Source organism: Mercurialis annua, linkage group LG6, assembly GCF_937616625.2.
Source record: "Mercurialis annua linkage group LG6, ddMerAnnu1.2, whole genome shotgun sequence".
Taxonomy (NCBI): Eukaryota; Viridiplantae; Streptophyta; class Magnoliopsida; order Malpighiales; family Euphorbiaceae; genus Mercurialis; species Mercurialis annua.
In genome coordinates this window covers 38,705,065-38,732,700 of record NC_065575.1, presented here as the reverse complement: position 1 = coordinate 38,732,700, position 27,636 = coordinate 38,705,065, and the positions used below count along the sequence as shown (strand labels likewise).

Genomic DNA, 27,636 nt, shown 5'->3' with positions numbered 1-27,636 from the left:
GAGTCTTGTTTAGCCACCATGATTTGCTGGTTCATTTGGCGCAACAGAAACGATGTTCTCTGGGCGAGTAAAGTAGGAATTGTTAACGCAGTGCTAAACAGTGCAGGTTATAATTTGGCAGCTTAGAGGTTGGCTAATTTTGGTAGAGGAGATCAGCGGGAGGTTAGTCTGGGTAGAGAAGAAGGTCTGATCAAATGGCGGAAACTAGACCCTGGGTTTTGGAAACTGAATGTTGATGCCGCTTGTTTCAGTAGTAGTAATTCAGTGGGTGCAGGTATGGTGATTAGAGATAGTTCAGGACAGCTTGTTCAAGCTCGTTCCGTTCATCTCCCTGGTGTTGTTTCTCCTCGTCTTGCAGAATCTATCGCAATCCGAGAAGCGCTGAGTTGGATAAAGAGGTGGAATAATGTTGTTGTTGAGTTGGACGCGCTTGAAATAGTACTGGACATCCGAAATAATGCACGTATTCATTCAGACATTGTGATTGAAGATTGTGCTGAGTTAACGAAGCAATTTAGTAATTTTTCCATTTTATTTGTAAGGCGACTGCGAATCAGACTGCACATTTGTTAGCGCAATACGCCTGTTTCTTGTCAGGTCACCAGGATTGAATTTCTGTCTTTCCTGCATTACACATGTAATTGCTTCGGATTTAATGTAATGAGATTATTGAGTTTCAAAAAAAAAATAACCAAAATTGATTAATAAAAGTTCTCCTAGTCAAATTATCGTTGCTTAATTATTACTAATGAAAAAATAATTATTTAATTATTAAAAGAAGAATTCTATTTAAATAAGGAAGTAGTAGTTTATTTGATTTGAATAAGGAAGTAAGAATTTAACTTGAATTAGGAATTGGATTAGAATTGGCATAATTAATAAAAAAACAAAAGAAGGGACCAATCAGCAAATCTAGAAAGTTTCTTAAAGTCATATAAATACCGTGACGAAGCCCTTCGTAGCCTTCCTTTTTTTGTCTGTCACATTCAGTTTTTGTTTTAGGGTTTTACTGGTAGACGGTCGCAGAAACCTAATTATCATCTGCAACCGTGCGATTTTGATCCGAATCCATCAAATCGGATCTCGGACTGCTAAATTGGATGGGTACGGAGAGAAAAAGGAAGTTGAGCTTGTTTGACGTGGTAGACGAAACCTCAATATCCGCCAAACTTGGCAAATTTAACGGCGGAGTAGCGGCGATGAATTTTAACGGGACCAACAGTCTTGTAAACAGGTGGAATGGGAGAGCGTATTCGCAGCGGTACCATGAGATTCTCGAGAAACGGAAAACTTTACCCGTTTGGCATCAAAAAGAGGAGTTTTTGGCCGCTTTGAACAAAAATCAAGTACTTATTCTCGTCGGCGAGACGGGTAGCGGTAAAACGACGCAGGTTTGCTTCTTTTTGCATTGATTTTGTGTTTTATTATTGTAGAATTTTAATTTAAGTTGTTTGTTGAGTTATTAATGCTGGGATGATTGAATATGGATGATAAATTAATGATTTTGTATGGTACAGATTCCTCAATTTGTATTGGAAGCGGTAGACCTTGAAACGCCTGATAAACGTAGGAAGATGTTGATAGCTTGCACCCAGCCTCGTCGGGTTGCTGCCATGTCTGTTTCTCGGCGTGTTGCGGAAGAGATGGATGTTACTATTGGCGAGGAGGTTGGTTATAGTATTCGTTTTGAAGATTGCAGTAGTGCAAGAACAGTTCTCAAGTGAGTTTTTTTAATATCTGAGCAAGTTTTGAACTGAGTTATGTTTTTTGATTATAGAGTATGTATTAATGCGTTTGATATTTGTTTATGTAGGTATTTGACTGATGGTATGCTTTTAAGAGAAGCAATGACCGATCCCCTTTTGGAACGATACAAAGTAATCATCCTTGATGAAGCTCATGAAAGGACTTTGGCAACTGATGTGCTATTTGGGCTTCTTAAAGAAGTTTTGAGAAATAGACCTGATTTGAAGCTAGTTGTTATGAGTGCAACCCTAGAGGCTGAGAAGTTTCAGGGTTATTTTAGTAATGCACCTCTGATGAGGGTTCCGGGAAGGCTTCATCCTGTGGAGATCTTCTACACTCAGGATCCTGAAAGGGATTATCTTGAGGCAGCCATTCGGACAGTTGTCCAGATACACACGTGTGAACCTGCTGGGGACATACTTGTTTTTCTTACTGGTGAGGAAGAGATAGAAGATGCATGTCGTAAAATAACAAAAGAGATCGGAAATATGGGGGACCAGGTTGGGCCAGTGAAAGTGGTGCCTCTATATTCAACTCTCCCACCAGCAATGCAGCAGAAAATCTTTGAACCTGCTCCACCTCCTCTAACCGAGGATGGCCCTGCTGGACGGAAGATTGTAGTATCAACAAATGTAGCGGAAACTTCTTTGACCATAGATGGTATAGTTTATGTTATTGACCCAGGTTTTTCTAAGCAAAAGGTTTATAACCCAAGAGTGCGTGTTGAATCCTTGCTGGTATCCCCAATATCAAAGGCAAGTGCTCATCAGAGATCAGGTCGTGCTGGAAGAACACAGCCAGGCAAATGCTTTAGACTTTATACGGAGAGAAGTTTTAATCACGATCTTCAGCCGCAAACATATCCAGAGATACTACGATCAAACCTTGCTAACACAGTTCTAACACTGAAGAAACTTGGAATTGATGACTTGGTGCATTTTGATTTTATGGACCCTCCTGCTCCTGAGACCTTGATGCGAGCACTGGAGATGCTGAATTATTTGGGAGCCTTGGATGATGAAGGAAACTTGACAAGGCTTGGGGAGATCATGAGTGAGTTTCCATTGGATCCTCAGATGTCAAAGATGCTGGTCGTTAGTCCTGAATTCAACTGTTCAAATGAGATTCTATCCATCTCCGCGATGCTCTCAGGTATAACTAATATCTCCTTTTTTTTTTTCTGTGTATATGTCTAGAATCTGGTCTAATTAATTTTAAGATATGCCATTGGATTGCATTAAAATTGAATGCATTCTTTCAATGTGTCATGCACACAGCTGTGTGCATGGTTTCAGCAATCTAACTACTTGCGTGTGCATGCAAGCGTACATACATGCAGTTTATACACATGTAAGTAGTTAGAAGCTCGTGTCTAATTAGGTTGTCATCAGCCACTTTCTTGTATGGGTTCCATGCCCCCGGTTGGCATGCACCATCAGATTTTAAGTAAGTGCTGATGCAGATAGTTGCAGTTTCTCAGTATTATCTCATGAAGCAAATGGTGTCGTCTCGCCTATGCTCTGCTGACCTACAATGGGCCTCTTCTGTGATAACAAAATTCTTTCTTTAGTACCCAATTGCTTTGTACGACCTAGGGAGGCACAGAAGGCTGCTGATGAAGCAAAAGCTAGGTTTGGGCACATAGATGGAGATCACTTGACGCTGCTGAATGTCTACCATGCATACAAGCAAAACAGTAAGTGCTTGCTTTTATATTCGTCTTTCCTTTAAAACTGTTCCCCAGGATTCAATTATTGATTGATGTGTATACCATTTTTAAATGGCTTGCAGATGAGGATCCATCTTGGTGTTACGAGAATTTTGTCAATCACCGGGCTCTCAAATCTGCTGATAATGTTAGACAACAGCTTGTACGCATCATGGCGAGGTATAACATCAAGTTGTGCAGCACGGACTTCAACAGCCGCGAGTATTATGTCAACATAAGAAAGGCTATGCTGGCTGGATATTTTATGCAGGTTGCTCACCTGGAGCGGACTGGGCACTACCTAACGGTCAAGGACAATCAAGTATGTTATTCTCTTGCAGTCTGTCCTTTCTCATTTCCAGCATCATTGAATCTTGAGTTGATGGCATCCTTTTGTTCATTTCTTTGCTTTCATGTTCCTTTTTGTGTAGTGCAACATTTTGGATGATGTAGATAATCTTATAGAAGATGACGATTTGTTATTGCAGGTTGTGCACTTACATCCCTCAAATTGTCTGGATCACAAGCCGGAGTGGGTTATATACAGCGAATACGTTAAAACCAGCCGGAATTTTATCCGGACAGTGACAGATATTCGTGGTGAATGGTTAGTATTTCAATTTGACAGATATTTTGCGCCTCTTGCCTTTTTCTTTATACCAAATGAGGTTTTCCTTTTATTTACATGATGGATGCGTTGATGTATAATCTTCATAACTGAATGTCTTGTGTACAGGCTGGTAGACTTAGCATCACATTACTATGACTTGGAAAACTTTCCAAATTGTGAGGCAAAGCGTGTTCTGGAGAAGCTTTATAAGAAGCCGAAGCGAGAGAAGGAAGAGAGCAAGAACAAAAAATGAAACGTGTTAAACTGATTACCGCGTTAATCATCGTAGATTTCCTTTTCACTGGTTTCTACTCGGCTGTCATTTGTATTGCTTAAACAGTAGTTTAGCTATTTTGCTTCTACTATAGCGTTAGGATTCCACATTTATTATTGGATGTGGCTTCATTGCTATACAAGTTTTATTTAACGTTTGTAAGATTAATCAGAGTTTAAATGTGGACATGAACCCCTCTCTATTTATCTGTTACTCATGGGAACCTGTCTGATCTATATAGCATGTGAAAATCGTGAGTCCCGTAATGTTTTCAGTTATTCCATGGTTCATAAACTGAAGTTTTTTGAAAGTTCACTATTTCTGTTTTCAGTGCAATACATTAATTGGAAAAGTCTATGTTTTCTGCTTTAGTTTTATTTTTTGCCCTTTGTGCGCGTTCTATTTGCTTAAATGGAAATAGGGAAATTGATATATTAACGTTTATTCATCAACAGAATACAGATACATAAGAGTCATAAACATGTCAACGTATGAAAGGACATCAACATCATAACTAAATGACCAAGACTGAACTGAACAGAGACTTGATTATAGTCATTTTCTTGCTGCTAAGTTTTTGCAAAGTGCATCAATTTCCCTCTGCACATTCATCACATTATCCATGAGCTCTTATTTCAAAAAAGCTACAAAAAAAATTAATAGGGGAATTGTTCAATTTACCTGATAGTAACTGAATAATTTGTTGCGTTTCTTCTTCAGTGTCGCAGTCACTAAATCTCGTTCCATATCAAACGGACGAGACTCCAGTATCACTCCCTTGATATATTCGAAACCTCTCAGCTGCATTTCACACAGATTTCACAACATATTAGTCTGCAGTTATAGAAGAACACGACGGATCGCAGCTTATCGATGATGATTACCTTGTTTCTTTCAGCTGTAGACTTGAGTTCTGAAAGAACATATTCATGTAGCTGATTAAGAGTACAAAGTTGTGAGAATGAACTCATGTAACCGTTTACATCCGCCCACTTTTTCGCATTATCTTCCTTCAGCGCAACTACTGCCACTAGCATCGGCTTGAAGCTGTCTCCATAGATCCATATCTTCACAACAAATTAAACATTAATAGAATTAATATGAGGGAATATTGATTATTGATTATGTAATGTCTAAGTAGTGGAAAAAAGTTTACATCTTCAACAATTGAGGTGATTGAGTAAACATTTTCCAGGTATTCAAGTGCTATGTATTCTCCCTGTGAGAGTTTTATAAGATGTTTTTTCCTGTCTATAATCTTCACTACTCCATTTGGTTGAATTTCCCCTATGTCCCCTGAAAACAGAAAAAGATTGATAATTTAGAACTTGGAATTAGCTTTACTTTGATTTGACAGAAATAAGGCTACTTAATTAACCTGTGTGAAACCATCCATCTATAATGGACTCTCTTGTGAGTTCAGGATTCTTGTAATACCCTGCAAACACGGTCTTTCCCCTCACGCATATCTCACCGCGGGATGGAGTCCCTAGTGGATTGTAGCCCATCTCTGGAACCTCCTCGAGGCGTAACTCATTGTATACGGATGTAGAGCCGACAGCACCCATCATACACATTTCATCCGGAAATCCAAGCGTCGCTGGTCCGCAGGTCTCTGTCAAACCTGAATAGAAACGTTGAAATGGAAAACGCTGAAACTAGAATCGGTGAAATCATGCTTTTTACTAGGGTTTTTTCCCAAATAATTCCTAGAGAAAAACGTTATTCCCAAATGGTGCCTGCTGCTTGAATCCGCAAGTCATATTGCGGATTCAAGCAGCAATCCCGGGGATAATTAACTGATTCCCGCATGGGAATCAGACATGTCTGGTTCCCATGCGGGAATCAATTCTGATTCCCACATGGGAATCAGACTAAATGTATCCGCAAGTATGACTTGCGGATACATTTAGATATATTTAGCACCCGGGTGTGCATTTTCAGCACACCCGGATGCCACACTTCTTTTTAAAAAAAAAACCCATTAGCTGCTAATTTTTTTTTTCGATAATCCTTTCAATTTTTCGATTTAAATTTACAATTCTATAATTTACAAATATCGGAGCTAGGCGTTAACGACGGACAGCGTATCGGAGCTAGGCGTTAACAACGGATAGTGTATTATTGCTTGTGGACTACAAGAGGTTAGTAAATATTTTATTTATTTTAATTTATTTTAATTTAAATATAAATTGTTAATTAGATGTTAATAATTAATTTTGGGTTGATATTTTTAGAGTATTTATTATAACTGTGAATATTTAATTTAGAAATTAGTCAAATAAAAAAAAATTAAATTTTTTAGTATGTTAGTTTAATGTTTAAAAAATTAGAAAATACTAATTGTGAAAATTATTGATTTATTATATAAAATTTGTAATGTAAAATGGTAAGTATTATCATTATTAAATAAAATTCTAGAATCAAGTATAATTTAAAAAAATGGTATGATTTAAAGAAATTAGTATAATAGATAATAATAAAAATTAAATACATTTTAGTAAAATGTTAGGGATTAGTAATTTTTAGAAAAATATTTGTATTTTATTTAACTTTTAAAAATATTAAAAAATTATAATTGTTAAAAGTGAAATTATTTTTATATTGTTAGTAAAGTATTAGAAATAATTGTTATAATTATTTAGTGCTAGTAAAATGTGATTAAAAGATGCTTTGTATTTGAAATGGTTATCATAATTTATGGACAAATATTAAATATAGATAATTAATTTTTTGTTAAAAAATGTGTAGTAATGTCGACACTCAATGTATCCTTTCTAATATGGTTCGATGGGCAAATTGTAAACTCCCCCCGTGGAGTAGAATATCACGGTGGTTGTCGAGTGGAGATGCCACTCAGTGAACGAATGAATTTCGATGAATTGGTTAACATACCGCAGGCGGACTACTGGAAAAGACAACATTACGGGTCAACCTCCGGGGCGACACCCCAAGCATCATATCCACAGGTTTGAGACAATTTAATATACTATTTCACTTGATTAACTCGTATTTTATGCTCTTACGCTTAGTGCCACCCGATGTTATAGTTTCAGGTCCCGCCTGCGTCGATGCCGTATGTTGACTCATTTTTTGGAGATACGACCTTTACGACCACTCAGGATCCACCAGGGCCATCTGAGTCACAGGTTTGAGTTACTTTATTATTATTGTAGTTAATTTATAATTTACATTTTCAGTTTACAATTTAATAAGTTACGTTGTTCAGGTCCCCCCGGCGCCGATGCCGTATAGTGACTCATCTTTTAGACATACGACATTTGCCAACCCTCGAGATCCTTTTGCGCCATCTGATTCACAGGTTCGACCTATTTTATTATATTTGTAATTTATAATCTTCTATTTCAGTTTATAAATCTAATCAATTCATTATTCAGGTTCGCCAGCCACCGATTCCGTCTTTTCATTCATATCTGGGAGAGATGGGATATACTCCACTAGGTACGCCGGCTCAGCCAGAGTCAGATCAGTCATGGCCTGCACCGCCGACGCATTCAGATGTCCCATGGCGTACGTCGACAGAGTCGGATTTCATTGAACAGTTGTTCTACTATCCCGCCGCACCTACTGTAGGACAGGCGTCATCGTCACATCAGCTACCACCTTCTGGGTCGCCTCAGGCTCAAGATCCTTCGCATATGTATTTCTCGACTACGGAACCGTGGTGCTCTGGTGCAGATCTGTCTGCTGATCCGTTTTCCGGTGATTGGTTTCAGCATTTTACGCCTCCTGGTTTTACCCTGTATCCGGACATCACCTCGCAGGATCTGCGAGACACTACTCCAGCTCCAGTTATAGAACAGCCACACCAGTCCGTAGACGAAGACAGTGACGATTCAGAAGACAACGACGATTCTGATAACAGTGACGAGGGTGACGGTGGCGACTATAACCCTGTGACTGATACCTCACGTCACCGACGCACTCAGCAGGGTTATGACATGAGAACCCGCATGCGGAAACCGGCTCGATATCGTGACTAGTTTTAATACTTGTAAACAATTTTAAAATAATATTGTTATTTTAAATTATTACAAATGTTATAATTTGTATTTAATTTTTAATGTTTAATATTTTTATCAATTTTAAATTAGTAGATATTTGTTAAAATAGATTAATATATAAATTAATTTTTTTTATTGATATATTGGGATTAATGATTGGGCACTAAATGCCCAATCATTAATCCCAATCACCAATCATTGGGAGACAAAATTGTCTCCCAATGATTGGTGTCAGCCCTTAATCACTCGATTAAGGGTTAATCACCCTTAATCGAGTGATTAAGGGTTTCTGGCTTGAATCCGCAAGTCAGACTTGCAGATTCATGGGCCAATCCGCAAATCAGACTTGCGGATTCAAGCCAGAAGCACCATTTGGGAATAAGTTTTTTATGGAGGAATTATTTGGGAAAAAGCCCCTTTTTACTATAATAGGTTTATTAATATAAACTTTTCGAGTTTCAAAAGAATTTCTGAAATGTAGGACTCCACAAATTTCCGAGAAACTTAGGATAAGAGTAATTTCTCCCCTTTTTCAACACAATGAGCATTGTCTGAACTTATTTCCAGTGTTTACCATAGCCTTGCAGCACGAAAGCACAACACGTGACACGCAGGAATTCTTCGACTTCAGAGCTTAAAGGTGCAGCTCCAGATATAATCAGACGAATTCGTCCACCTAATTTAGCTTTCACCTAAGAAAATGATTAAAACAACATTAAAATGAGAAAAAAATAAATACAAGACAGGTTTAAATGGATTAGATTATACCTTTCTGAAGGCTAATAAATCTGCTAGAGGTGAAGCATATTTCTGTTTATAACCAAGATTCATCCAAGATAGCTTGCTGTCAAAACAACATCAGGATACATCACTATTCAGCATAACAGTTTCAATTCCCCTTACAAAATTCCAAAATCTATTTCCATAAAATTTCTATTTTTCATTTACTTTTTCAGCATTTTCCGTTCCATTATTTTCGTTTCTTTGCAACATAGTATATCTATATTAACAGTAGCAGAATGACTTACTATCTATATAGAGCATCAAAAATTCGCCTGCGGACAGGATTCAGTTCTTCCAGTGCCTTCTGTATACCTAGAACACGGATTATTTCCCATTCTTAATAAACAATAGTCATCCAAGATCAACTTAATTATGTTTACATATTAACAACTAGGCATGCCTTCATATATTTTCTCGAAGACTCGAGGTACACCGGCTAAAAAAGTTGGTTTCAGCTCCATTATATCATCCCTCAATGCATTCAAATCCTTCAAAGAAACAAAAACAACTTCAAGACATAACTCCTGATCAACAAAAGCTAATAAAGTATGCAAATTATAAGAGATTCTTACAACATCATTGAATATCGATCTCTATCAGAAAGAAGCTTACCCCATGATAGTAACCAACAGAAGCGCCTTTTCGGAAAAAGTATTCCTCAATCACGCGGTCCAGTACGTGAGCAAGGGGCAGGAAAGATAGATATACATCGTCAACCGTCATCTATACAAAGCCAAAACGTGTATCAATATAAAACAAGAATCAAAATCCAATTTTTTTCTTTTTTTCTTACCTTGTCTTCAAATTGCTCCATAAATAAATCCATGCCTCGAACAAAAGAAACCAGCATTTCGTGTGTTAATACGACGCCTTTCGGATCTCCACTGGTTCCACTTGTATACATTATTGTGCAAATGCTAAAAGAATGAGGAGGTACTATTTCTGATGGATTCTTTCTCCCCTGAGAAACAGAGTTTCTATAGATAAAGATCTAGCTAGATAATAACTCATGAATTTTCAAGAACATCAGGTAAGCAGAAATAACCAATTGCATAAACTCGTCCCACGAGTATGGTCGTATATCCATTTCAGCTGCCTTGTCATACTCTTCCATTGTCATTGATGTAAAGCAAACAATAGCTTCAATCAAAAAACGACACGAATTAGTATGCAGCTTTTACAGAGAATTTGCATATTTGTATATGTTCAATCTTACTTTTAATACGTGAAACAGATCGACAATCAGGATTCAACAGCTGCAAATGCCAGAAAATTCCTAGTTACTGACAAAACTGTTTTCTTATGCAAGATTCTACAGAAGAACATTAAAGAGCAGAATTTGAGCTTACTTCTTTAACTTTTTTATCTTGGACAAAAACGAAATCAATCTCTGCGTGCTCTACGATAAAATTTACAGCATTTGGTCCTGCATTAAACACAACTCATTCAACTCAACTTTGTACAATCATCCAAGTTCATCACCAGATTGGTAAAATTATTACAGGGTTATTTACATATAAGATTTCAACCGTCGCGTTTGTAGTGATTTAAGCCCAACGTTTAAAATTTGGCATACAAAAATCCAACTTTTCATTCTTTTGGCTTTACAGTCCAAAATCAATATCCAATGTCGTTTCAATCATTAAAAACCGCCAAAACAACATTACGCGGCGAAGAAAAAATGCCTTTGGTGCTAGAAAATGCCAAGAAATAAAAGTCTAGAGCCCTTTTCTGTTAAGGTTTAAAAGTCGTACTTAAATCGTTAAAAACGCACAAATTTAAAATTTTATATATATGCAAATAACCCATTATTAATTTATTATACAAAAGCCTACCAAGGGTATCATAAAGTGGCACACAAACCAAGCTGTGGGCACTGCAAGCCTCCATTGCAACAATCCATTGAGGACAGTTTGATCCATAAATTCCAACTCGGCATCCCTATCATTAAAAAAACCAAAAATCTAAGAAGAAAACGCAACAGATTCCATAATTTTCATAATCTTCATATCAGTGATCACTCACAGGCTCAACACCAGAGGCTCGAATTGCAGAGCCAATTTGCAGAACTTCTTCGTACACTTGCTTATAAGTTTTCCATAAATAAGGCCCCACCTTCAAAATATATGGCAAATTATTACCAGACCAGTTCAATCTAACTGTAAAAATAATTTCAGTTAAAATTTTACCCTTCCTTTGACAAAAGAACGCCAGCCAAGCATATTGTTATCAGGATACTTCGTTGCAGATACACTGAACATCAAGAAACATTCAGCTCTCAGAACATATATATAGCACGGAAACAGAAACGGAAAACGAAAAACGCGGAAACGAATACCTGAAAAGATCCCATGCAGTGCTCATATCATAATCAAGCGGTGGAAATTCATTCTTGGAGAGTAGATTACGATAGACGGGACCAACGGATAGTTTTCCGTCTTGGCCTTCGATTCCTTCCTCAACTTTAGCTGCAAAAATCTTCATTTTGTAGTCTTGTTTTTAATCCTGCACTTGAGATAATTTTAGCGTAAGATTATAACTCAAGAAGCACGCATTTTAAAGAGGAGAAGCAGTTGATGAAGCATTAAATGATCGGAGTTAGCGGTCGATTACATCCGAAAACAAGCAGGAAAAAAAGTCATATGAATGTGTTTTCGAAGTGGGAAAAAGACTTGCTTATGATCAGTGATTAGATTGTTTGTTAGGTAAGAAAATTAAGAGTTTAAGAAAAACTAACAGGATTTTCAGACAGAATGCAGACAGCTGAATTTCTGTAACGTAGGCTATTTAAGTGTGGATCTATTTGAATTTGTAATATAAACAGCATAAGCAGTGGCGGCGGTCCTGCGAACGTAGAATTTTGTTTGAAGGAGACTAGTAAAAATTATGACAAAATAGATGGGCACAATTCAAAGTTAAGTATTACTATTTATTAGTGTATAATTAATTTCCAACCATATCCATACTAACATGGGTACCACTGCCATTGCCAATGCTTTTAAATGACAAATTAAAAAATATATTACCATATGTATGTATATATATATATATATATATATATATATATATATATATATATATATATATATATATATATATATATATATATATATAATTAGGTAGAAGGAGCGCTTGCGGAAGGAGCTTTTAAACTAAATTAAGATTGAACTTTATGATTTTATATTTTTTAGAAACAAAAACATACTTATGCATCATGAAATACTATAATTTTTTATATTGAAAATATAATTATACATTAATCAATATACCAAACTCGTAAGAATGATGAAAATTTTGAATAGAATTATAAAAACGATAAATTTCTTCGTACAAAAATTATACGCTACTAGTATATACTCTCTCCGTCTCATTTTAATTGACCAAATTATATATTTTGGGTGTTCCATTCTATTTAAATTTTTTTATTTATAGAATATTTTTCACACTACTTTTCTTCTTTTATTCTCATCAATTAATGCAGTTTTAAAATATTTATATAAAAAATGATGAAGCATTTAATGTAATATAAGGATATAAAAGTAAAGTTATTAAAATTTATTAAACAATGTGCAATGAGAATTTTTGCAATTAAAATGGACAGAGGGAGTACATTAGAATTAAAATATAAGACCTCTTAGACCGAAGAATTCATGGAGAACTAGTTTTTAGTGCTTCAATTTGACTATTTCAGAAAAAAAAAATGTAAGTCAAGAATGCCGAACTAACATTAAATGAGCTTGGGCAGCAATTTATGAGGTTAACCGGTCATCTACAGTGGGTTTGGCTGGATGGGGGATAAATAGATTTAAAATTTTGAAGGTTCATTTTTCTTATATATGCCAAATGGTTCATGAAATATTTTGGACATCTATGATGAAATCTTTAAACTTTTTAAATATAACCTAATTTTCATATGAGGCGGATAGATCTTTTGTGAAAAATAAAATTCTAACTTTAAATTTTAAACAATATATATGAATAAAATTTAAACTTATAATTTTACTTAAATTAGAAAAGCACATTGTCAACTCAAATGCGCCTAAAACAAAGACAGAATAAGGGTAGGCCGAGGTGGGACAACCGCCCCACTCCGGTTCCAAGATGTTAAATTTCAATAAATATTGAATAATTATTCTAAAAAGACTGAATAATTTCTTTTTAAAAATTAACTTTTTTAAAAATTCAAATAACATGTTGTTCGATCTAGCTAAAAAATATGTCGTTTAGTCTAAAAAAGGTCAATAAAGTATTTTTTGGTCATCCGATTAAAAAATTCACATCACATGGATAAAAATTATAATTCCGTCACTGACCTTGGAAATAAAGAAATAGACAACTCTACTTCTTTAGTTAAATACAATAAACTTTTTTTGATTGTTAGTTAAATACAATAATTAAAGCTAATAATATTTTCAATCTAATTGCTTAATGACAATATGTGATTAATTAAAAAATAAAAAAGCAAACTAAATAAATTTTATAATTAAAATTTAAATAATATCTTTATATATAGTTAACGTTTTGAAAAATATAGTACAATTTTAACCAGAAAAATTGAAAAAAACAAAGAAGCATAAGATTAATGGTGGGTGCTGGTTTGTAATTTAAATTAGTAGTAGTATTAAAGTAAAACATGTAAAAATCCTCAAAATTGAAAAAAGAAATCAAATCAGAAAAATAATTTACCTAAATAAGCTGAGTGTGAAACCCATAAATTAAGAGGGCAAAACAAGGATAAAAGGCAGTTGGAATTTATAAATGCAGGCAGCAACAAACTGATAATCATTAATTACTAATTAGTACAACTAATAACCCACAAGCTAAAAGAGCGTGAAACCATGCAATCCGGCATATAAACATAAAGATTAGCAAGCACCCATTGCATTAATCAATCTAGGGGTGAGAATAATACCTCGACCGACCGGTTTTAACCGAACTGACCGATATTCCAATTTTTTGGTTATTGGTTGGGTTTTTTCTGGAGATTTTATTTTTATTTGTTCACACAGTTTTAGTTTTGAGCGAATTAATTTTTTCGGGTCGGATGATTTTGAGAAATGCGGAGCCGAACCGATGGAATGCTCACCCATAAATCCCAGAAAAGCAGCAGCGTAATTAAGGAAGCTTGAGTGAAAAAGGCGAGCCATAAAATTAGGTAATGCATTGATGGTAGTGTACTGAATTGCATGCAAAAGTAGCGTCATTGCCATTTATGTGATAGACAAAAAGAGTGTTTGCTTTTCAAGTAAAGAGAGTGAAGTCATGCAATATGGTTGTAAATTGGATTAGCTAACTCCATTTAGAAAGAAAAAAATGGTCATTTATACTCCTAAAATTTGACTTTAAAATCAAGTAAACTCTCAACGTGTAAAAAAATTCAAATATTCTCCCCAAATCTTAAAAAGTGAATAAATTACCTTTTGATTTTAACAACTAGACTCCCAACGTCTCATTTCTGTGTCAAAATTAGAGCATGTCTGTTCACTTTTTAAGACGTTAGGGGCATAATTGAATATTTTCGGACATTGAGGACTTATTTGATCCTTAAGTCAAACATTAAGAGTATAAATGATATTTTTTCCCATTTAGAAATAACCCATTCTAAGATTACTAAACTGTAGAGTTAATAACACAAAATACTACAAATGGCTTACTTAAATTGGATTTTTATTATAGTAGAGCAATTATATAATGTTGATTTTTATTTTGTAAAATGATCTGCAATCAAGATTTTGCATTTTGTTCTACGTCAGATTATTAGAAACGATTATTATTCTTTTTAGGCTTAATTCCTTAAAAAAAACCCACCTTGTACTTTTTCTTCGTTTATACCCTGACTTTGTAAAAACACCATTTGTACCCAATTTTGAGTTTTTATGTTTCATCCCTACCCAAAAGCATTAAATTGTACTCTTTTCATTTGGAAAAGAGTTTAAAACATACTTTTTTCTATTTTAAAAAATACAAATAAATCCTTAAACTTAAAAAATAATCAAATACATCCAAATAATTAATTAATTTTTTTAATTTTATAAAATAATAAAAAAAATTATTATTATTTTTAATTTTTTATCGAAAATATTTTTTAAAAAAATTAAAAAAAATTCAGAAATATTTTTTAAAAAAATTTAAAAAAATTATTATTATATTTAATTTTTTGAAGAAAATGGTATTTTTGTACTATTAATAACATTAATATCTAATTAGTATATAAGTTAAAAAAGGATTGTTTTAAACTTTTTTTCAAATGAAAAGAGTACAATTTAATGCTTTTGGGTAGAGATGAAACATAAAAACTCAAAATTGGGTACAAATGGTGTTTTTACAAGGTCAGGGTATAAACTAAAATAAAATGCAAGGTGGGGTTTTTTAAGAAATTAAGCCTTCTTTTTAAATTTCTATACTTGTAACTGTTCGATATTGATGAATCTTTATAAATATAAAATGGTTTAGAAACAGACATTTAATGAGAATTAATCATAATAGAGGCATGAAAGTTGCATGCGAGTTAAGTATTTTGCGATTGTCAAAGAAAAGACAAAAAAAAAATTCAATCTCGTCCTTTGATGGAAAATATCATCAACGTAATGTCAATTCAATTAAATTCAATTGCAGTGAAGTAATTAAATCCTATATTTGCAACAGACAATAAATTTGACAACATCGATATATATGGGCAATGTCAATGGCATTGGTTAATGGTTATACATGAGTAGTTATTAGTTAGTTGTTGAATTCATGCACTCGTACCTATAATTAATGTTTATTTTCTTACTTTTCCTTCAATTATTTCCTTAAGAAAACATGGGAGGAACTCAAATCACCATCTTTATACGTTTTTTCATTTTAATCACGTCCTTTAAAAAGTGTCAAATAAAATCACCACCTTTCATTTTTTTGTAAATTTATCACGAATGTGAAAATTCGGTGTATCTTTATTGACTCGATAACTGGATTTAACAAGAAAAGAGTAAGAGGAATGTATTTTGTATGTTAACAGGGTATTAGTCAGATTAAAATATTTATTTGGAAGAAAAAAGACATCAAATTTTACTCATCGATGATAGATTTGTAAAAAAATGAAAGGTGATGATTTTATTTTACACTTTTTAAAGGACGTGATTAAAATAAAAAAAACGTATAAAAGTGGTGATTTTATATGTAATTAACCCATAAATGTCTCACAATAAAACTAATATAGCCTTTAAGCGGTTTCATCTTCAGTTTTGGACGATTTTGGTCAATCTCTAATTCTTGATTTGTGTATATGTGAAACTGATGTGTCTAATCGATAAATTTACCAACAAAAACAAAAGGATGAAAAGAAGTCGGTTATTAATTTTATTCTATATAAATAATCGAACCAGACTTGGTTTATGTCAAAACAAAAATATTTATGAAGATTTATTTTGTTGACTTGTTAAAAGAGAGCATTGAAATGAGTATCCGAAACAAAATTTTAAGTTATCAATAATATTCTCTTCAAATTTTGCTAAATCGACTATATACCTTACTTAATGCTCTCTATTACTGAGAATTGTAGCTGAGGTATGAAAATTAGCTTAGTCTTTTCGAGATGAAAGATCCAATTGTCTTTACCTGACATTGTGGCCTCGTGATAGCGTCCATGGAGTTCGCATAATGACCATAGCTGATCAACCTATTGAAATATTTGATCATTTCAAAATCAAATTGATTGCAGAGTTAAAATAATTCACGACGGAATAACCAAATTATTGAATAAAAGTTTATGGACAATTGAAGTACGAAATAAAATTCTAAAATACTTCTGGAAAATAATTGTGGACAGCGAATATTAAATTGTTCTTTAACTAGCTTTACTTCTACTCAAGGCATAACCTTTTAATGCTAGTACTTAATATTTACTTAGTTGATTAGAAATACAATCCAGTTTCATTTGACTAATTGGCCTGCTAAATTAGAGAAGTCCTCCTCTAATATGCATGAAGTTTTTGTATTAGGCTTCTAACTATCGTACAGACAAATTAGTGCAGCTTAGGCTAATATAATTTATTGAAATTGGTCCCAAAAATAAAGTACGAAATGTTAAAATCTTATAATTGAAATGTGGTAGTAATTTTCAATACTTTCAGTGGAGCCATTGAGTAGTTTTTGTAGGTTTGGCTATTGGTGTTAAGGAGATGGATGGAACTGGAAGAGCATATGTTATTAATTTTCTGGTGGGAGAAAAATTTAAAAGATGTTGATGTTTGGGGTACCAATTTGTTGACATTAATTTAGATTTAATCTGATTCTATCATCGCCTACGTGTTTTTAAAGTATTGAAAAAATAAATACAAATATTTCATGTTTGCAGCGATTTAATTTTAATCTTTAAAACGTTATAAAACAAATTTCAACCTTTTTTCTGTTTTGCATTTGTAATCCCAATTTTAATTTCCGGCCATTTTTTCCGTACGTGAAAAATGCCGGAATGCTAAATTTATAAAGACTTCAAACCGCAGCCATTTTCTTTGAATTTTAATTTAAAGAAACGATTTTGTTTTGAATAAAATGAAACCAATTTATTTTGGACAGGACGTTACTATTTTTTTTTTGAACTTAAACACCTAACCTCAAACATATCAAACTCATTTTTCTTCTTTGAACCCCGTCTTTCCTTCGGTTCCGGCCACATATTCTTTCCAGAAATCAAAATTAAACTATAAATGCAAGGGAAAAAATGGTTGAGATTTGTTTTGTAACATTTTGAATATTTAATTTAAATTGCTACAAACATAAAACATTGATATTTGTTTTGCCAATACTTCTATTTTTTACTTAAACTATCATATTTTACATTGGAAAATTTCTTTGCATTTAAATATCACACCATGCTTTCTTGGATAATTATTAGTAGATCATATTAAATGTTGTTACCTAATCCTCTGCACTGGTAGCACTGCCTTTACTACTTGCTAGCCACCATTCTACATTTTAAAATTATAAAGAGACAAAATCCAGTTGTATTTTAAAATATCTAGTACCTTTAATTTATCTATATCTATACTATATATAAAAGTACGGATGGGGGGGGACAGGCAAATTTACTGAATAATCCTTTTCAGTTTACTACTAAATAAAGGTTTTATAGTCATAAATTAATTAGTTATTTAATTAATCACTATTGTAATTAAAGTTCTAATTAGAATAGGTAGCTAAATTATCTCCAATTTAGTTTTTAGTATGTAAAAAATAACTAAATTATCTCCAAATTAGTAGGAATACCTATCTTTTAGTTTGATTTAACTACAAAATTAAAATACTCTATTTGGTCAATATATTATTATTTAAATTTCTATCTTATTATTTTTAAAGATATTACTTAATTATGGTTATTATAAAACCAAAAGAAGAATAAATTCATTATGAAAAAAAAAATTAATAACCGAATATATTATATTTGCTTTTACAGAAATTCTTAACTAATTTAATATTAATTATAAATAAAAAATTAATATAATTATAATAAATTTACTAACATGTACATTAACGAGTTATGTTACGAGCCACGTGCATAGCACGTAATGCGAAACTAGTAGTACTAAATGATTGGAGAATTTTCAAGTACGAGAATTGAATGATGCATATATTAGAGCATCAAACCATCACAAAAACTAGAACACCAAACTAAATCATCAAAATGAACCGATAATTTATTTCAACTTTAAAAACTAATATTCCAATTTATTTTTTGATGAGGCAAAATTTAAAAAATCAAACAGAACCGACATCTTCGGTTTAATTTTAACTTTTTTATATTACTTTAAAAACAAATCACGACTTTAAGTAATCGGGAATCAAAATGGCTAAGTACAGAAAGGGGAAAAAGATTAAAAAAAATAACAAATGGGAGAAAAGCAGAGGATAAAAGTAATCTATAGGAGAAAGTGTGAAATGTGAATAACAAAATAAAATCTGTTTGGATCTTGAATTCAATTGTTTCCTAATTAGCTATAAATATTTATGTTTGAACCAAACTTAGGAGTTATCAAGGAGTGCACCCAAAAAGAATTTCAAGATTGATCACCTCTGAGAACAGAACTTTTGGCATCAAAGGGGTAAATACCAAATTATAATTTCATTGGCATCTTACTCAAGACACAGCTAAATCGACACATCTCCGACTCTATCCCAGCATCCTATATAATCTATGAGCTACCACGGAAAATCATCATCTCCAGAACCAGATGCGCCATTGCGTAAATACAGATTAGAAGTGCGTATGATATGTACATTGTTATCAATCACTACTGAACTCATTGCTCCAGCGAAAATGTTATGATTTACCAGGTCGCTGCGCCCCGCAAAAAATAAAAACAACTAATGACAGCATCACAAAAAAACCCAAGGGGCACTAGCTAGTTTTGCAAAATTATCTCGGTCAGTGTTCATGCGTCCCTTCATAGAATCCACATCCGACTGCAGCCTGGCGATCACATTTTCCTTGGTTTTCATCTCCGACTTAAATGGCGCGAGCTCTAGTTGTAACTCGATTATCTTCTTTTCAGTATCATTTATCTTTGAGACCAATTGTCCCCTCTCATCGGTGTGCTCTCTTATCTGTCTTTCAATATCTTTTGACTGGTTTAGAAGCTCCTCTTTCCCATCCGTAATCGACAGCAAATCTTTCACACGGTTTCTCAGAATGGCAACATCAAATCCATGCTTCTCTAAATCAACAAGACTTTCCAAAGTACTCGTCAAAATGCTCTCGGAACCATCAAATTGCAGCGAGGCTATCTTCTCAAACAAACTGGCGAATGTGACCATTATGCCAATGGCCGATCCTTCACGATACTCCTCTTTACAATCGGCTAAAGGACGAAAATGAGGTTTCTGTGGTATCATTTGAAATATTTCCATAGATTCAATGGTATTCCATACCAATGATCTCTTTACGAAAGGCACACACTCATTTTCATCTGGTGTCTTTACGCCTCGGGCCTTTTTCACACAAGGTACCATTGCCATATCAACATTTCTTCCATTTGTCTCATCCAGTCCGCTAGAATTCCTTCCAGAAACTGAGTAGAAAACAAATAGTCAAACAATTATCTTTAGTACAGAGTGCAGTGCAAATTTCTCGAGCAACCTACCTAACTCATCAGCAGTCGCAGAGGAGTGCATCCCCTCGGTCCACATTGATAAAGGTTGATCATCATCGAGCAGAGTCTCTGATGCAGGCGTAACTGCCATATCATCTGGTGTGAAGCAATCTGTCTCGGAAACTCTAGCTGCATCCTCTGTAAAGGCAGTCTCAGGAACTATATAAGTTATAAACTGAGCTTTAGTTCTTCAAAATTTCAATGTTTAGAAACAAATAGAAACTTAGAAATACTTCACAGTGGCAATTGCAGAATTAACATAATCATTCCAATTTCTCCATGAGTTCTATGACATTAAGAGGATCTAAGATTACATATTCAGAAATTTAGAAACATTTACTCACAATGGCCATTAAGGGATTCGATACATTCTTGCTTGGTATCAGATTTTAATATAAACTTACATTTTACTTCTATTTGAGAAATTGTGTATAATCTTTTTGCCAACTAATATTCAACATCACAAAACAAGTACACAACTTTAGATTGAGGTCAACAGCAAAACTTCAAATTCAAGGTCATTTAGCGAGGAATTTGATCTCTTAGATATATACTCCCTCCGTCCCATAAAGATAGAAAAAGTACCACCTTTTTTTGTCCCATAAAAATAGAAAAAGTAGAGTTAGTTAAGTCAAAAATTATCAAAATACCCCTACATGCTTATCATAAAACATTAAATGCATATTTTGAAAAGATAAACAAATGAGTTGTAAGTGCTATAATTAGTAGAGTGGCTTTGGGAAATGTACATAACTAATAAAGTAAAAAGGGTAATTTAGACAAATTATCATAAATTACCTATAAATAACTACTTTCTTAATTCTTGTAAAATGGGTACTTTTTCTATCTTTACAGGACGGAGGGAGTATTAGATTCTTGGTATTAATAAAAAAAAATAGGCACTCTCTAAATTTTGATAAGCCACTGGGAAAGCCAAAAAAAAATTCAAAATCTGAACACTGGTACCTGTAGACTCCACTGTTGTCTGTAGGAGAAATTCAACTTCATTAGCTGGTTGAGCTCTTTCAACTGTTTCATTAGAAACATCTTGAATTCCATGGTCTTTCGTACCTGCAACTTTTGTATGTTTTTGTGTATCTCAGAACATATACGGACACTTGACTAATGCTTGTAATTTGAAAAGTTCTTACATACCAGCTTCTGAGCCCATTGTTCTTATTGTTACTAGTTTCCATGGTCTTCCTCTCTTTCTTCGTTGACTGCTTCCTCCGCGTTTATACGGATGATGTACCTGCAGAAGAAACAGCAAATATAGAAAGATAAGAACAAATATTATCAAGCTAAGAACAAAATTTATGTAAATGACAAACTGAACATATAAGTAGCAGATAACGAAGTAAAATGTAAGTTTCGGAACACATAGAGCTTCAGAATCAGCAACTAAAATCGTCCCCTCATCATTTCCATTGAATAAAACTATACCTAAACAACTTTTCTCCTAAATATATACGATAATAATATGATCAGTTAAAAAGCAGTAAACATTTAAAACACTTTTTAGAAGATTACATACAATTTCAGGTTCAGAACTTCTAGGCACGGAAGATTCAGCATTTAAAATACTATCCCCATCAATGACTTTGTGTAGACCTACAAGCAAGCAACAATACCAATTTCAGAGATTTCAAAATGATAAGTATCAAAAGAACCCAAGTTTCGGAGAACTCACTTGAGTTGCTTGTCTGGACAACCCTGTCATCATCCTGAGTGATAGGAGAAGAGGAACCCTGATACACTTCCCTAACAGCATTCTGTGGTATTAATTTGTGGAAGTACAAAGTCAGTACCTACATGCAAGAAACACAACAATATCAAAGACTAAAAAATGATATGTAGAAAAAAGTCAAAGTTTGAGTGAGGACTCACCCTCGCTGCAATCCTTCACACAAGATTGGTACCTAAACTTCCATTCATTTATATACTGTTTGTAATTTCTCGGCCAATTTTTTCCGCTGTCCCCAGTTCGTATTTTTTCTTTAAATCGTATTATTTTCCGCAAATCGGACATATCTACTTCGCCAATCCCCAGTTGATCAGGGAAGAGATCAGGCCGGTGATATGCAAGATAATTGAGGCCGATTAATAATGTTCGAGAATAAAATAATCTTGAACGGACAATCCCCTCTATTCGTTCATATGGCCTCGATATGAACTATAAAAGTTGAAAGCATAACCAAATATCAAAAGATAATAAATTTCAAAGCAAGATTGAATATCCTACTTTGTGACAAAGTTTCTCAATTTGCTTCTCTACTATCAATGACTTCGCTACTCTATCGAAAAGATGCCATCCAAGACATTAACATTTGGATGAGATTTTTTGTCAAACACTATAATATTATCAATAGACTAATTGCAGCAAAACCAAGAGGCACCAACATTCTCATCAATCCACAATAAATTTGTCGATAAATAAATGGATACTCATTAGGCAAATGTTGGCATACATATAAGATAAATTCTCCGCAGGTCAACCAAAATAACACTTCAATTTAAAAGATCGGTTCAACAATAAACAAATGAAAAAAAATGTTCTTGCCTACACATTGGCAACAGTGTGACTCATAAGCTATAATGCAACATCAGTTTAGGTACCAATCTTGTGTACCAATCTTTTGCTACAAAATAGGAGTTTTTCGTTGAGATTTTATGTTATCAGCTTCTTTGTAAGCATATATAAAGGCATCTTAAATTATGAATATTGTATCATTGAAGTTAATCAAATTATCTCATCTTATTTTTCTTTTATATCAATTATCTACAATTTCTTTATATTTTCAAATTTCCAACAATATTAACAAGTTAAATTTATACCTCTAGATTAGGAGCTGCAAGCATTTCAGCAAAATTGGTATTCTTCAAACTTTGCATGGATGGACCTTTAAGTAACTTTGACCACTCAACTACGAGAGGGATTCTTTTCGGGAGACGTGTAGGAAGGGTATTAGAATGATCCAACATGATCTTCTTTGCCAAGGAAGGGAAGTGCTCCATTATAAACATCTAGACCACAAACAATAAAAGCAGAGTTATTACAGAAATAGAAAAATCATTAAACAAAAGATAAAAGAAGACTCACTTGAATTAGCCAAAAAGCTCCGTAAGCACACTTCCGTGGTTCGTTCCTGAATTTTCTGATTCCACTGTTGAGTTGTGCCAATAGCCCAGCTCCCCAAGCATAATCATCAACTCGATCAATATCGTCGATAAATAGCAGATATGAAACTGGAACGATTTGTTCCGTCGAGCGAGGAAGCAGTATGCTCCCTATCAAGGCAAGAAGGTACGCCCTAACGTAATATTTCAACTCTTGGCTATGGTCCTCAACTTCAGTTGGAACAACCATAAACTTCTCCTGCAGCCTCTTTAAGTTTATGCTGCCCGGTTTTACAGCATCAATTCCGACTCTGTCCCATCCCAAAAGGTGTTTACAAACCTCAAGAGGTTCTAGTGATTCAGCAATCACCAACGGCATTCCATCAACAGGAAGCCCAGTAAACATGAACACATCTTCTAATGAAATACCCAACTTATGTTGGCCAATTTCGAAAACATCATCGCTTTCATGGTAGAGGTTGCAAAAAGCTGCTACCAGGCGCGGATTGAATTTACAACCTGAAATGGTACTAATTTGGAAGAAACTTAAATGCTGAATTGCTTTCGTGACTTTAGCATCCAGCTGCCAATCTTCCACAAATTTGAAACGTGCACGAATCTTATTCTGCATAAAGAAAAGGAAACTTAGAACAAAGTGCATAAAACAAGAAAAATAAAAAGCAGTATGTAGATTTCTGGTTTTCCTTGTACATTACCAGAGTAGACATGGAATTCAATCTGGTACTGGGGTTCACGAGAGCCGCGACTGAATGTACCACCTGCCAATCCAATAGCCAACTGAATTTAAAGAAACAGAACAAAACTTTATCTACATTTACATAAAAATACACGATAATCTCCGTAACTGATGGAACCTACGAATAATCTTACAAATATTGCACAAGCTCACTGTATAATCTTACATGGGCTGAACAATCAAGATTGCATTACAAATATAAAAGAGTGACCTAATTCTAAAACTGACCATCAGAAGAAATGAACAAAACATTAACTAATCAAATTCGTTTCAGCTTTGGTCTGATATCAATGAGCTAATATGCAACATCCTAAAAAACAGTCCGTTTTTCAAATTCAAAACGAAGAAGAAAAAAAAAACAATCTGAAGTTGCGGGAAAGTTCTGAAAATGGAGATGGAGATGCCTAATTTTCTTCAGTCCGATTCTTTTCTTCAATTTCACAGTCTTTTCTTCTTCTTTCTTTTATGGACAATTTTGAAGTAATAAAATCGCTCCACCTTCTCTCATTTTTTGGATAGCCAAAAGACGCGGCAATTTTAAATTTCTTGATATCAGTAGCTTTTTAATGAGTTTAGTTTCTCATCAAAATCATTTAATTAACATATTGACTTTTGTGGTTGCGCCAAATCATTATAATTCTTTTAATTTTTGATTTTTTTATAAATTTTAATTTAAAGTTGATAAATTTAAATACTTATAATTGATTGTTTATTGCTGATTATAATGTAAATTAATCTGAAATTAAGTATTTTAAATGTAACAATTTAATAAAATAAATAAATATTTTATAAATTAAAAACTCATAAATAAATGTTTTATTTAAATTTGAAACCTAAGGGAACATTCGGCTAGTATAAATATTTTATTCAAATTGAAATATTAATGAGAATTATTTATTAATATTAATTTTTGTAAACCACAAAAAACACTACAAAATGCTATAAATACACTACTTATACACCACTTATACACTACTTATACACTATATATACACTAATTTTATATTATATAAACACCATAAACACTATATATACACTACTGTTACACTATAAAAAATAAAATAAAAAATTCCAGGAAAAAAATCTATAAAAAATAAAAATTAACACTATATATACACTAATCTTACATTATATAAAAAAACTGCCGGTCGGTTCGGTTGGCCGAACCGAAAAAACCGAAAACCAAAATTGAAAAACCGAAAACGGTATTTTGGTAAATAAAAAAAGAAAACAGGTAAATAAAGTTAGGGCAAAAAGTCAAAAAATAAAACTCAAAACTTGCAATGTAAAGTTGTAATTATTTTGGCGAAACATTTATTTAGAAAAATTAGCACACTGTCTATTGATAATAACTTCAACAAATTAAATAAGTGTTTTGTTTAAATTTGAAACTCATAGAACTGTTTATTTGATTCAAATATATTCAAAAAATGAAAGTTGGTAACTGATATTGTCAAATTTCAAAGTTAGTGTTGTAATTACAAATCAAGTTAAAGTTCGTGATTTAGTTTGCAATTAACTCTTATTTATCAAATAGAAAAATTAATAAAACAATTTTTACTGATTAACGATAAATTAAAGAGAAAATAGATTGTTAGAGTTTCTCAACAATTATAACCAATTTATTAATAAATTTAAAAACTATATTTGCATCGATGATCAACTTAATGAATTGAACTAAAATTATATCTTGGGTTGGAGTTTTTCATACTGATTTATTTTCTCAATTTTTTTTACTTGATTTCAATTGACTTTTAGTTTAATAATTTAAATTTTTTATTCCAAATTTGAACTCCCTCTATTTTTATTTAAATTTTGTTAAAAAATATATATATCCGTGGGTTTGACCCTACTTGTTATTATTTACAATTTTTTTATTTTAAGAGTAGATATTATTCTTGTTGGATTCGTCACCCATCAAATTCAGATTATATATAAAATATATATTATATATTTAAAAATTTAAAAATTTGGGATTATTTTCTTGGAAAGAAATGGTTCAGTGGATTCGTAATGAAAAGCGAATTGTATATATCTATTCATTTGAATCACTTTATTAACAATACTGGTGTAAAACCCTCACTTCGTTTCGGAATTGATTAAGTTGAAATATAAATATAAATTTAATAATTTTGAATTATCTAAATATTAGTAATAGTTTAGAAGAAAAAAAGTAGTTTTGGATATATACATGATTTATATTTTATTTTAATATTTAAATTGATATGATAATTTAAAAATTTGAATAAAATAAATATATTATATATTATATTTATTAAGTATTATATAATAGTATATCAGATAAATATAAATAATACTAAATGCAACTGATAAGTCTTTTTAAAAAATTAATATATTTTTTGGTTAAAAATATTTTTATTCATCAATATAAAAGATTATTTAATATGAAATTCATACTTAATTCAATATAATATCATTTTCAAGTTCAATAACATCAAAAAATAATGATAATTTGTCTTTAAATTCTAATACCAACAAAACTTACGGTATATTTTCTGTTTAAAAATTCATTTTTTCCAGCCCATATTTACTTATTAAATGTATGCTACGCAAAAAATATGAGATTTTTCTTTTGTAAAATATAAACGAATAGAATAAAAGGCAAATAGATTTTTGAAAAACGAATAAAACACTTGTGATCAAAAGACAATGAAAAACTAAATATTAACATGAAGACTACATTTTTTTTTCCAAAGTGAAAACTATAGATGATTACCTTTAAAAAACAACTAATTCAAATCCTTCTAAACATTTTAATCATACGTAACAAAGAAGGTCCAATTATTCACAAACAAATTATTGAGATAAGCGTTTAGAATGTGGGATCTATTTATTTTATATAAAAAGAAGCATTTCCAAAAAGCTTTTTAAAATTATCAAACTCTATTTATATTAAATGTAAATTTTAATATAATTTTTAAATAAATTTTGTTTAATTTAATTAGAAATAAAATAATTATATAACTGAATTGATTTCATTTTAAATTCTGCATTTATTTTATATTGATATCTATTAATGTATTAAAATGTTTATTTTAATTACTAAAATAATTATTTATTGAAACTCAATTCCAACGCAAGTTAAGCTTATCAATAAACTTGTTATCCAAGTTGTGCAACAAACTTGGTTCAGCTGTTTCTTATAACTGATAGCTGTTAGCTGGTAACTGATAGTTGATAGACCATACGTGTTTAGTGAGATTTGATTAGTTGTTGCTGTTTATATATAAAATGACCGTAAATGGCATAATTTTTATTTTTATTTATTAATTTATAATTATATTATATTATAAAATATTCAATAAAAATATTAAAAATTAAAAATTATTTTTTTTATAAGAAGGAATTTATTTTAAACTTATTTAGATATTTTTTTTGATAAATTTATAATTTATTTTAAAATAATAATTAAATTTTAATTTTGTTAATATAAATAAATAATATTAAATAATTTAAAAATGATTAG

General features: G+C 32.3%; 5 protein-coding genes across 8 annotated transcripts; 2 read left to right on the top strand and 3 right to left on the bottom strand.

Moving 5' to 3' along the window:
* The first annotated feature begins 960 nt into the window (after window positions 1-960).
* Window positions 961-4,551, top strand: LOC126653930 (probable pre-mRNA-splicing factor ATP-dependent RNA helicase DEAH2). Its single transcript, XM_050347932.2, has 7 exons — window positions 961-1,391; window positions 1,518-1,720; window positions 1,814-2,898; window positions 3,317-3,442; window positions 3,538-3,776; window positions 3,943-4,061; window positions 4,191-4,551. Exons 1-7 carry the CDS (start codon window positions 1,101-1,103, stop codon window positions 4,315-4,317), a joined length of 2,190 nt encoding a protein of 729 aa, XP_050203889.1. The 5' UTR covers window positions 961-1,100; the 3' UTR covers window positions 4,318-4,551.
* A 205-nt stretch (window positions 4,552-4,756) lies between these two features.
* Window positions 4,757-13,876, bottom strand: LOC126653931 (long chain acyl-CoA synthetase 1-like). 3 transcript variants are annotated; one of them, XM_056106244.1, is made up of 19 exons: window positions 13,833-13,876; window positions 11,485-11,651; window positions 11,336-11,399; window positions 11,172-11,261; window positions 10,982-11,087; window positions 10,496-10,572; window positions 10,363-10,402; window positions 10,192-10,286; window positions 9,940-10,107; window positions 9,759-9,869; window positions 9,541-9,634; window positions 9,392-9,452; window positions 9,132-9,207; window positions 8,938-9,055; window positions 5,717-5,962; window positions 5,495-5,634; window positions 5,223-5,405; window positions 5,020-5,139; window positions 4,757-4,938 (listed from the first exon to the last, which is right to left on the bottom strand). In XM_056106244.1, the coding sequence occupies exons 2-19, from the start codon at window positions 11,628-11,630 to the stop codon at window positions 4,894-4,896; spliced, it is 1,980 nt and encodes a 659-aa protein (XP_055962219.1). In that variant the 5' UTR covers window positions 11,631-11,651; window positions 13,833-13,876; the 3' UTR covers window positions 4,757-4,893. The 3 variants fall into 3 exon arrangements, with proteins under 3 accessions (XP_055962219.1, XP_050203893.1, XP_050203894.1); XM_050347936.1 differs by lacking the exon at window positions 13,833-13,876 and adding an exon at window positions 11,884-12,045; XM_050347937.2 differs by lacking the exon at window positions 13,833-13,876 and adding an exon at window positions 11,760-11,778.
* On the top strand, window positions 7,273-8,449 carry LOC126653933 (uncharacterized). The gene is made up of 3 exons (XM_050347938.2): window positions 7,273-7,487; window positions 7,568-7,660; window positions 7,737-8,449. Exons 1-3 carry the CDS (start codon window positions 7,410-7,412, stop codon window positions 8,340-8,342), a joined length of 777 nt encoding a protein of 258 aa, XP_050203895.1. The 5' UTR covers window positions 7,273-7,409; the 3' UTR covers window positions 8,343-8,449.
* Window positions 13,877-19,200: 5,324 nt separating the features above from the next.
* LOC130015633 (DUF724 domain-containing protein 7-like) lies at window positions 19,201-21,380 on the bottom strand. 2 transcript variants are annotated; one of them, XM_056106120.1, is made up of 3 exons: window positions 21,242-21,380; window positions 20,267-20,434; window positions 19,201-20,194 (listed from the first exon to the last, which is right to left on the bottom strand). In XM_056106120.1, the coding sequence occupies exons 2-3, from the start codon at window positions 20,364-20,366 to the stop codon at window positions 19,503-19,505; spliced, it is 792 nt and encodes a 263-aa protein (XP_055962095.1). In that variant the 5' UTR covers window positions 20,367-20,434; window positions 21,242-21,380; the 3' UTR covers window positions 19,201-19,502. The 2 variants fall into 2 exon arrangements, with proteins under 2 accessions (XP_055962095.1, XP_055962096.1); XM_056106121.1 differs by having other exon boundaries at window positions 20,267-20,413.
* Window positions 21,381-21,467: 87 nt separating this feature from the next.
* LOC126686553 (protein MAIN-LIKE 2-like) lies at window positions 21,468-24,105 on the bottom strand. Its single transcript, XM_050380669.2, has 6 exons — window positions 23,376-24,105; window positions 23,111-23,299; window positions 22,163-22,448; window positions 21,966-22,083; window positions 21,810-21,886; window positions 21,468-21,527 (listed from the first exon to the last, which is right to left on the bottom strand). The coding sequence occupies exons 1-4, from the start codon at window positions 24,051-24,053 to the stop codon at window positions 22,037-22,039; spliced, it is 1,200 nt and encodes a 399-aa protein (XP_050236626.2). The 5' UTR covers window positions 24,054-24,105; the 3' UTR covers window positions 21,468-21,527; window positions 21,810-21,886; window positions 21,966-22,036.
* Window positions 24,106-27,636: the final 3,531 nt, after the last annotated feature.

What these genes read in the sequence shown, in the direction of transcription:
- LOC126653930 (XM_050347932.2), top strand. Translation starts at nt 1,101, where the DNA reads ATGGGTACGGAGAGAAAAAGGAAGTTGAGCTTGTTTGACGTGGTAGAC. An exon ending in CCATGCATACAAGCAAAACA is followed by an intron (nt 3,443 to 3,537) that starts GTAAGTGCTTGC and finishes AATGGCTTGCAG; the next exon opens with ATGAGGATCCATCTTGGTGT. An exon ending in ACAGATATTCGTGGTGAATG is followed by an intron (nt 4,062 to 4,190) that starts GTTAGTATTTCA and finishes TCTTGTGTACAG; the next exon opens with GCTGGTAGACTTAGCATCAC.
- LOC126653933 (XM_050347938.2), top strand. Translation starts at nt 7,410, where the DNA reads ATGCCGTATGTTGACTCATTTTTTGGAGATACGACCTTTACGACCACT. An exon ending in CAGGGCCATCTGAGTCACAG is followed by an intron (nt 7,488 to 7,567) that starts GTTTGAGTTACT and finishes TACGTTGTTCAG; the next exon opens with GTCCCCCCGGCGCCGATGCC. An exon ending in TTGCGCCATCTGATTCACAG is followed by an intron (nt 7,661 to 7,736) that starts GTTCGACCTATT and finishes TTCATTATTCAG; the next exon opens with GTTCGCCAGCCACCGATTCC.
- LOC126653931 (XM_056106244.1), bottom strand. Translation starts at nt 11,630, where the DNA reads ATGAAGATTTTTGCAGCTAAAGTTGAGGAAGGAATCGAAGGCCAAGAC. An exon ending in ACTGCATGGGATCTTTTCAG is followed by an intron (nt 11,400 to 11,484) that starts GTATTCGTTTCC and finishes CTTGATGTTCAG; the next exon opens with TGTATCTGCAACGAAGTATC. An exon ending in GTTCTTTTGTCAAAGGAAGG is followed by an intron (nt 11,262 to 11,335) that starts GTAAAATTTTAA and finishes TATATTTTGAAG; the next exon opens with GTGGGGCCTTATTTATGGAA.
- LOC130015633 (XM_056106120.1), bottom strand. Translation starts at nt 20,366, where the DNA reads ATGGCAGTTACGCCTGCATCAGAGACTCTGCTCGATGATGATCAACCT. An exon ending in TGCGACTGCTGATGAGTTAG is followed by an intron (nt 20,195 to 20,266) that starts GTAGGTTGCTCG and finishes TTTTCTACTCAG; the next exon opens with TTTCTGGAAGGAATTCTAGC.
- LOC126686553 (XM_050380669.2), bottom strand. Translation starts at nt 24,053, where the DNA reads ATGCACTTTGTTCTAAGTTTCCTTTTCTTTATGCAGAATAAGATTCGT. An exon ending in TTGCAGCTCCTAATCTAGAG is followed by an intron (nt 22,449 to 23,110) that starts GTATAAATTTAA and finishes CAACTTTTATAG; the next exon opens with TTCATATCGAGGCCATATGA. An exon ending in TGTGAAGGATTGCAGCGAGG is followed by an intron (nt 22,084 to 22,162) that starts GTGAGTCCTCAC and finishes TCTTGCATGTAG; the next exon opens with GTACTGACTTTGTACTTCCA.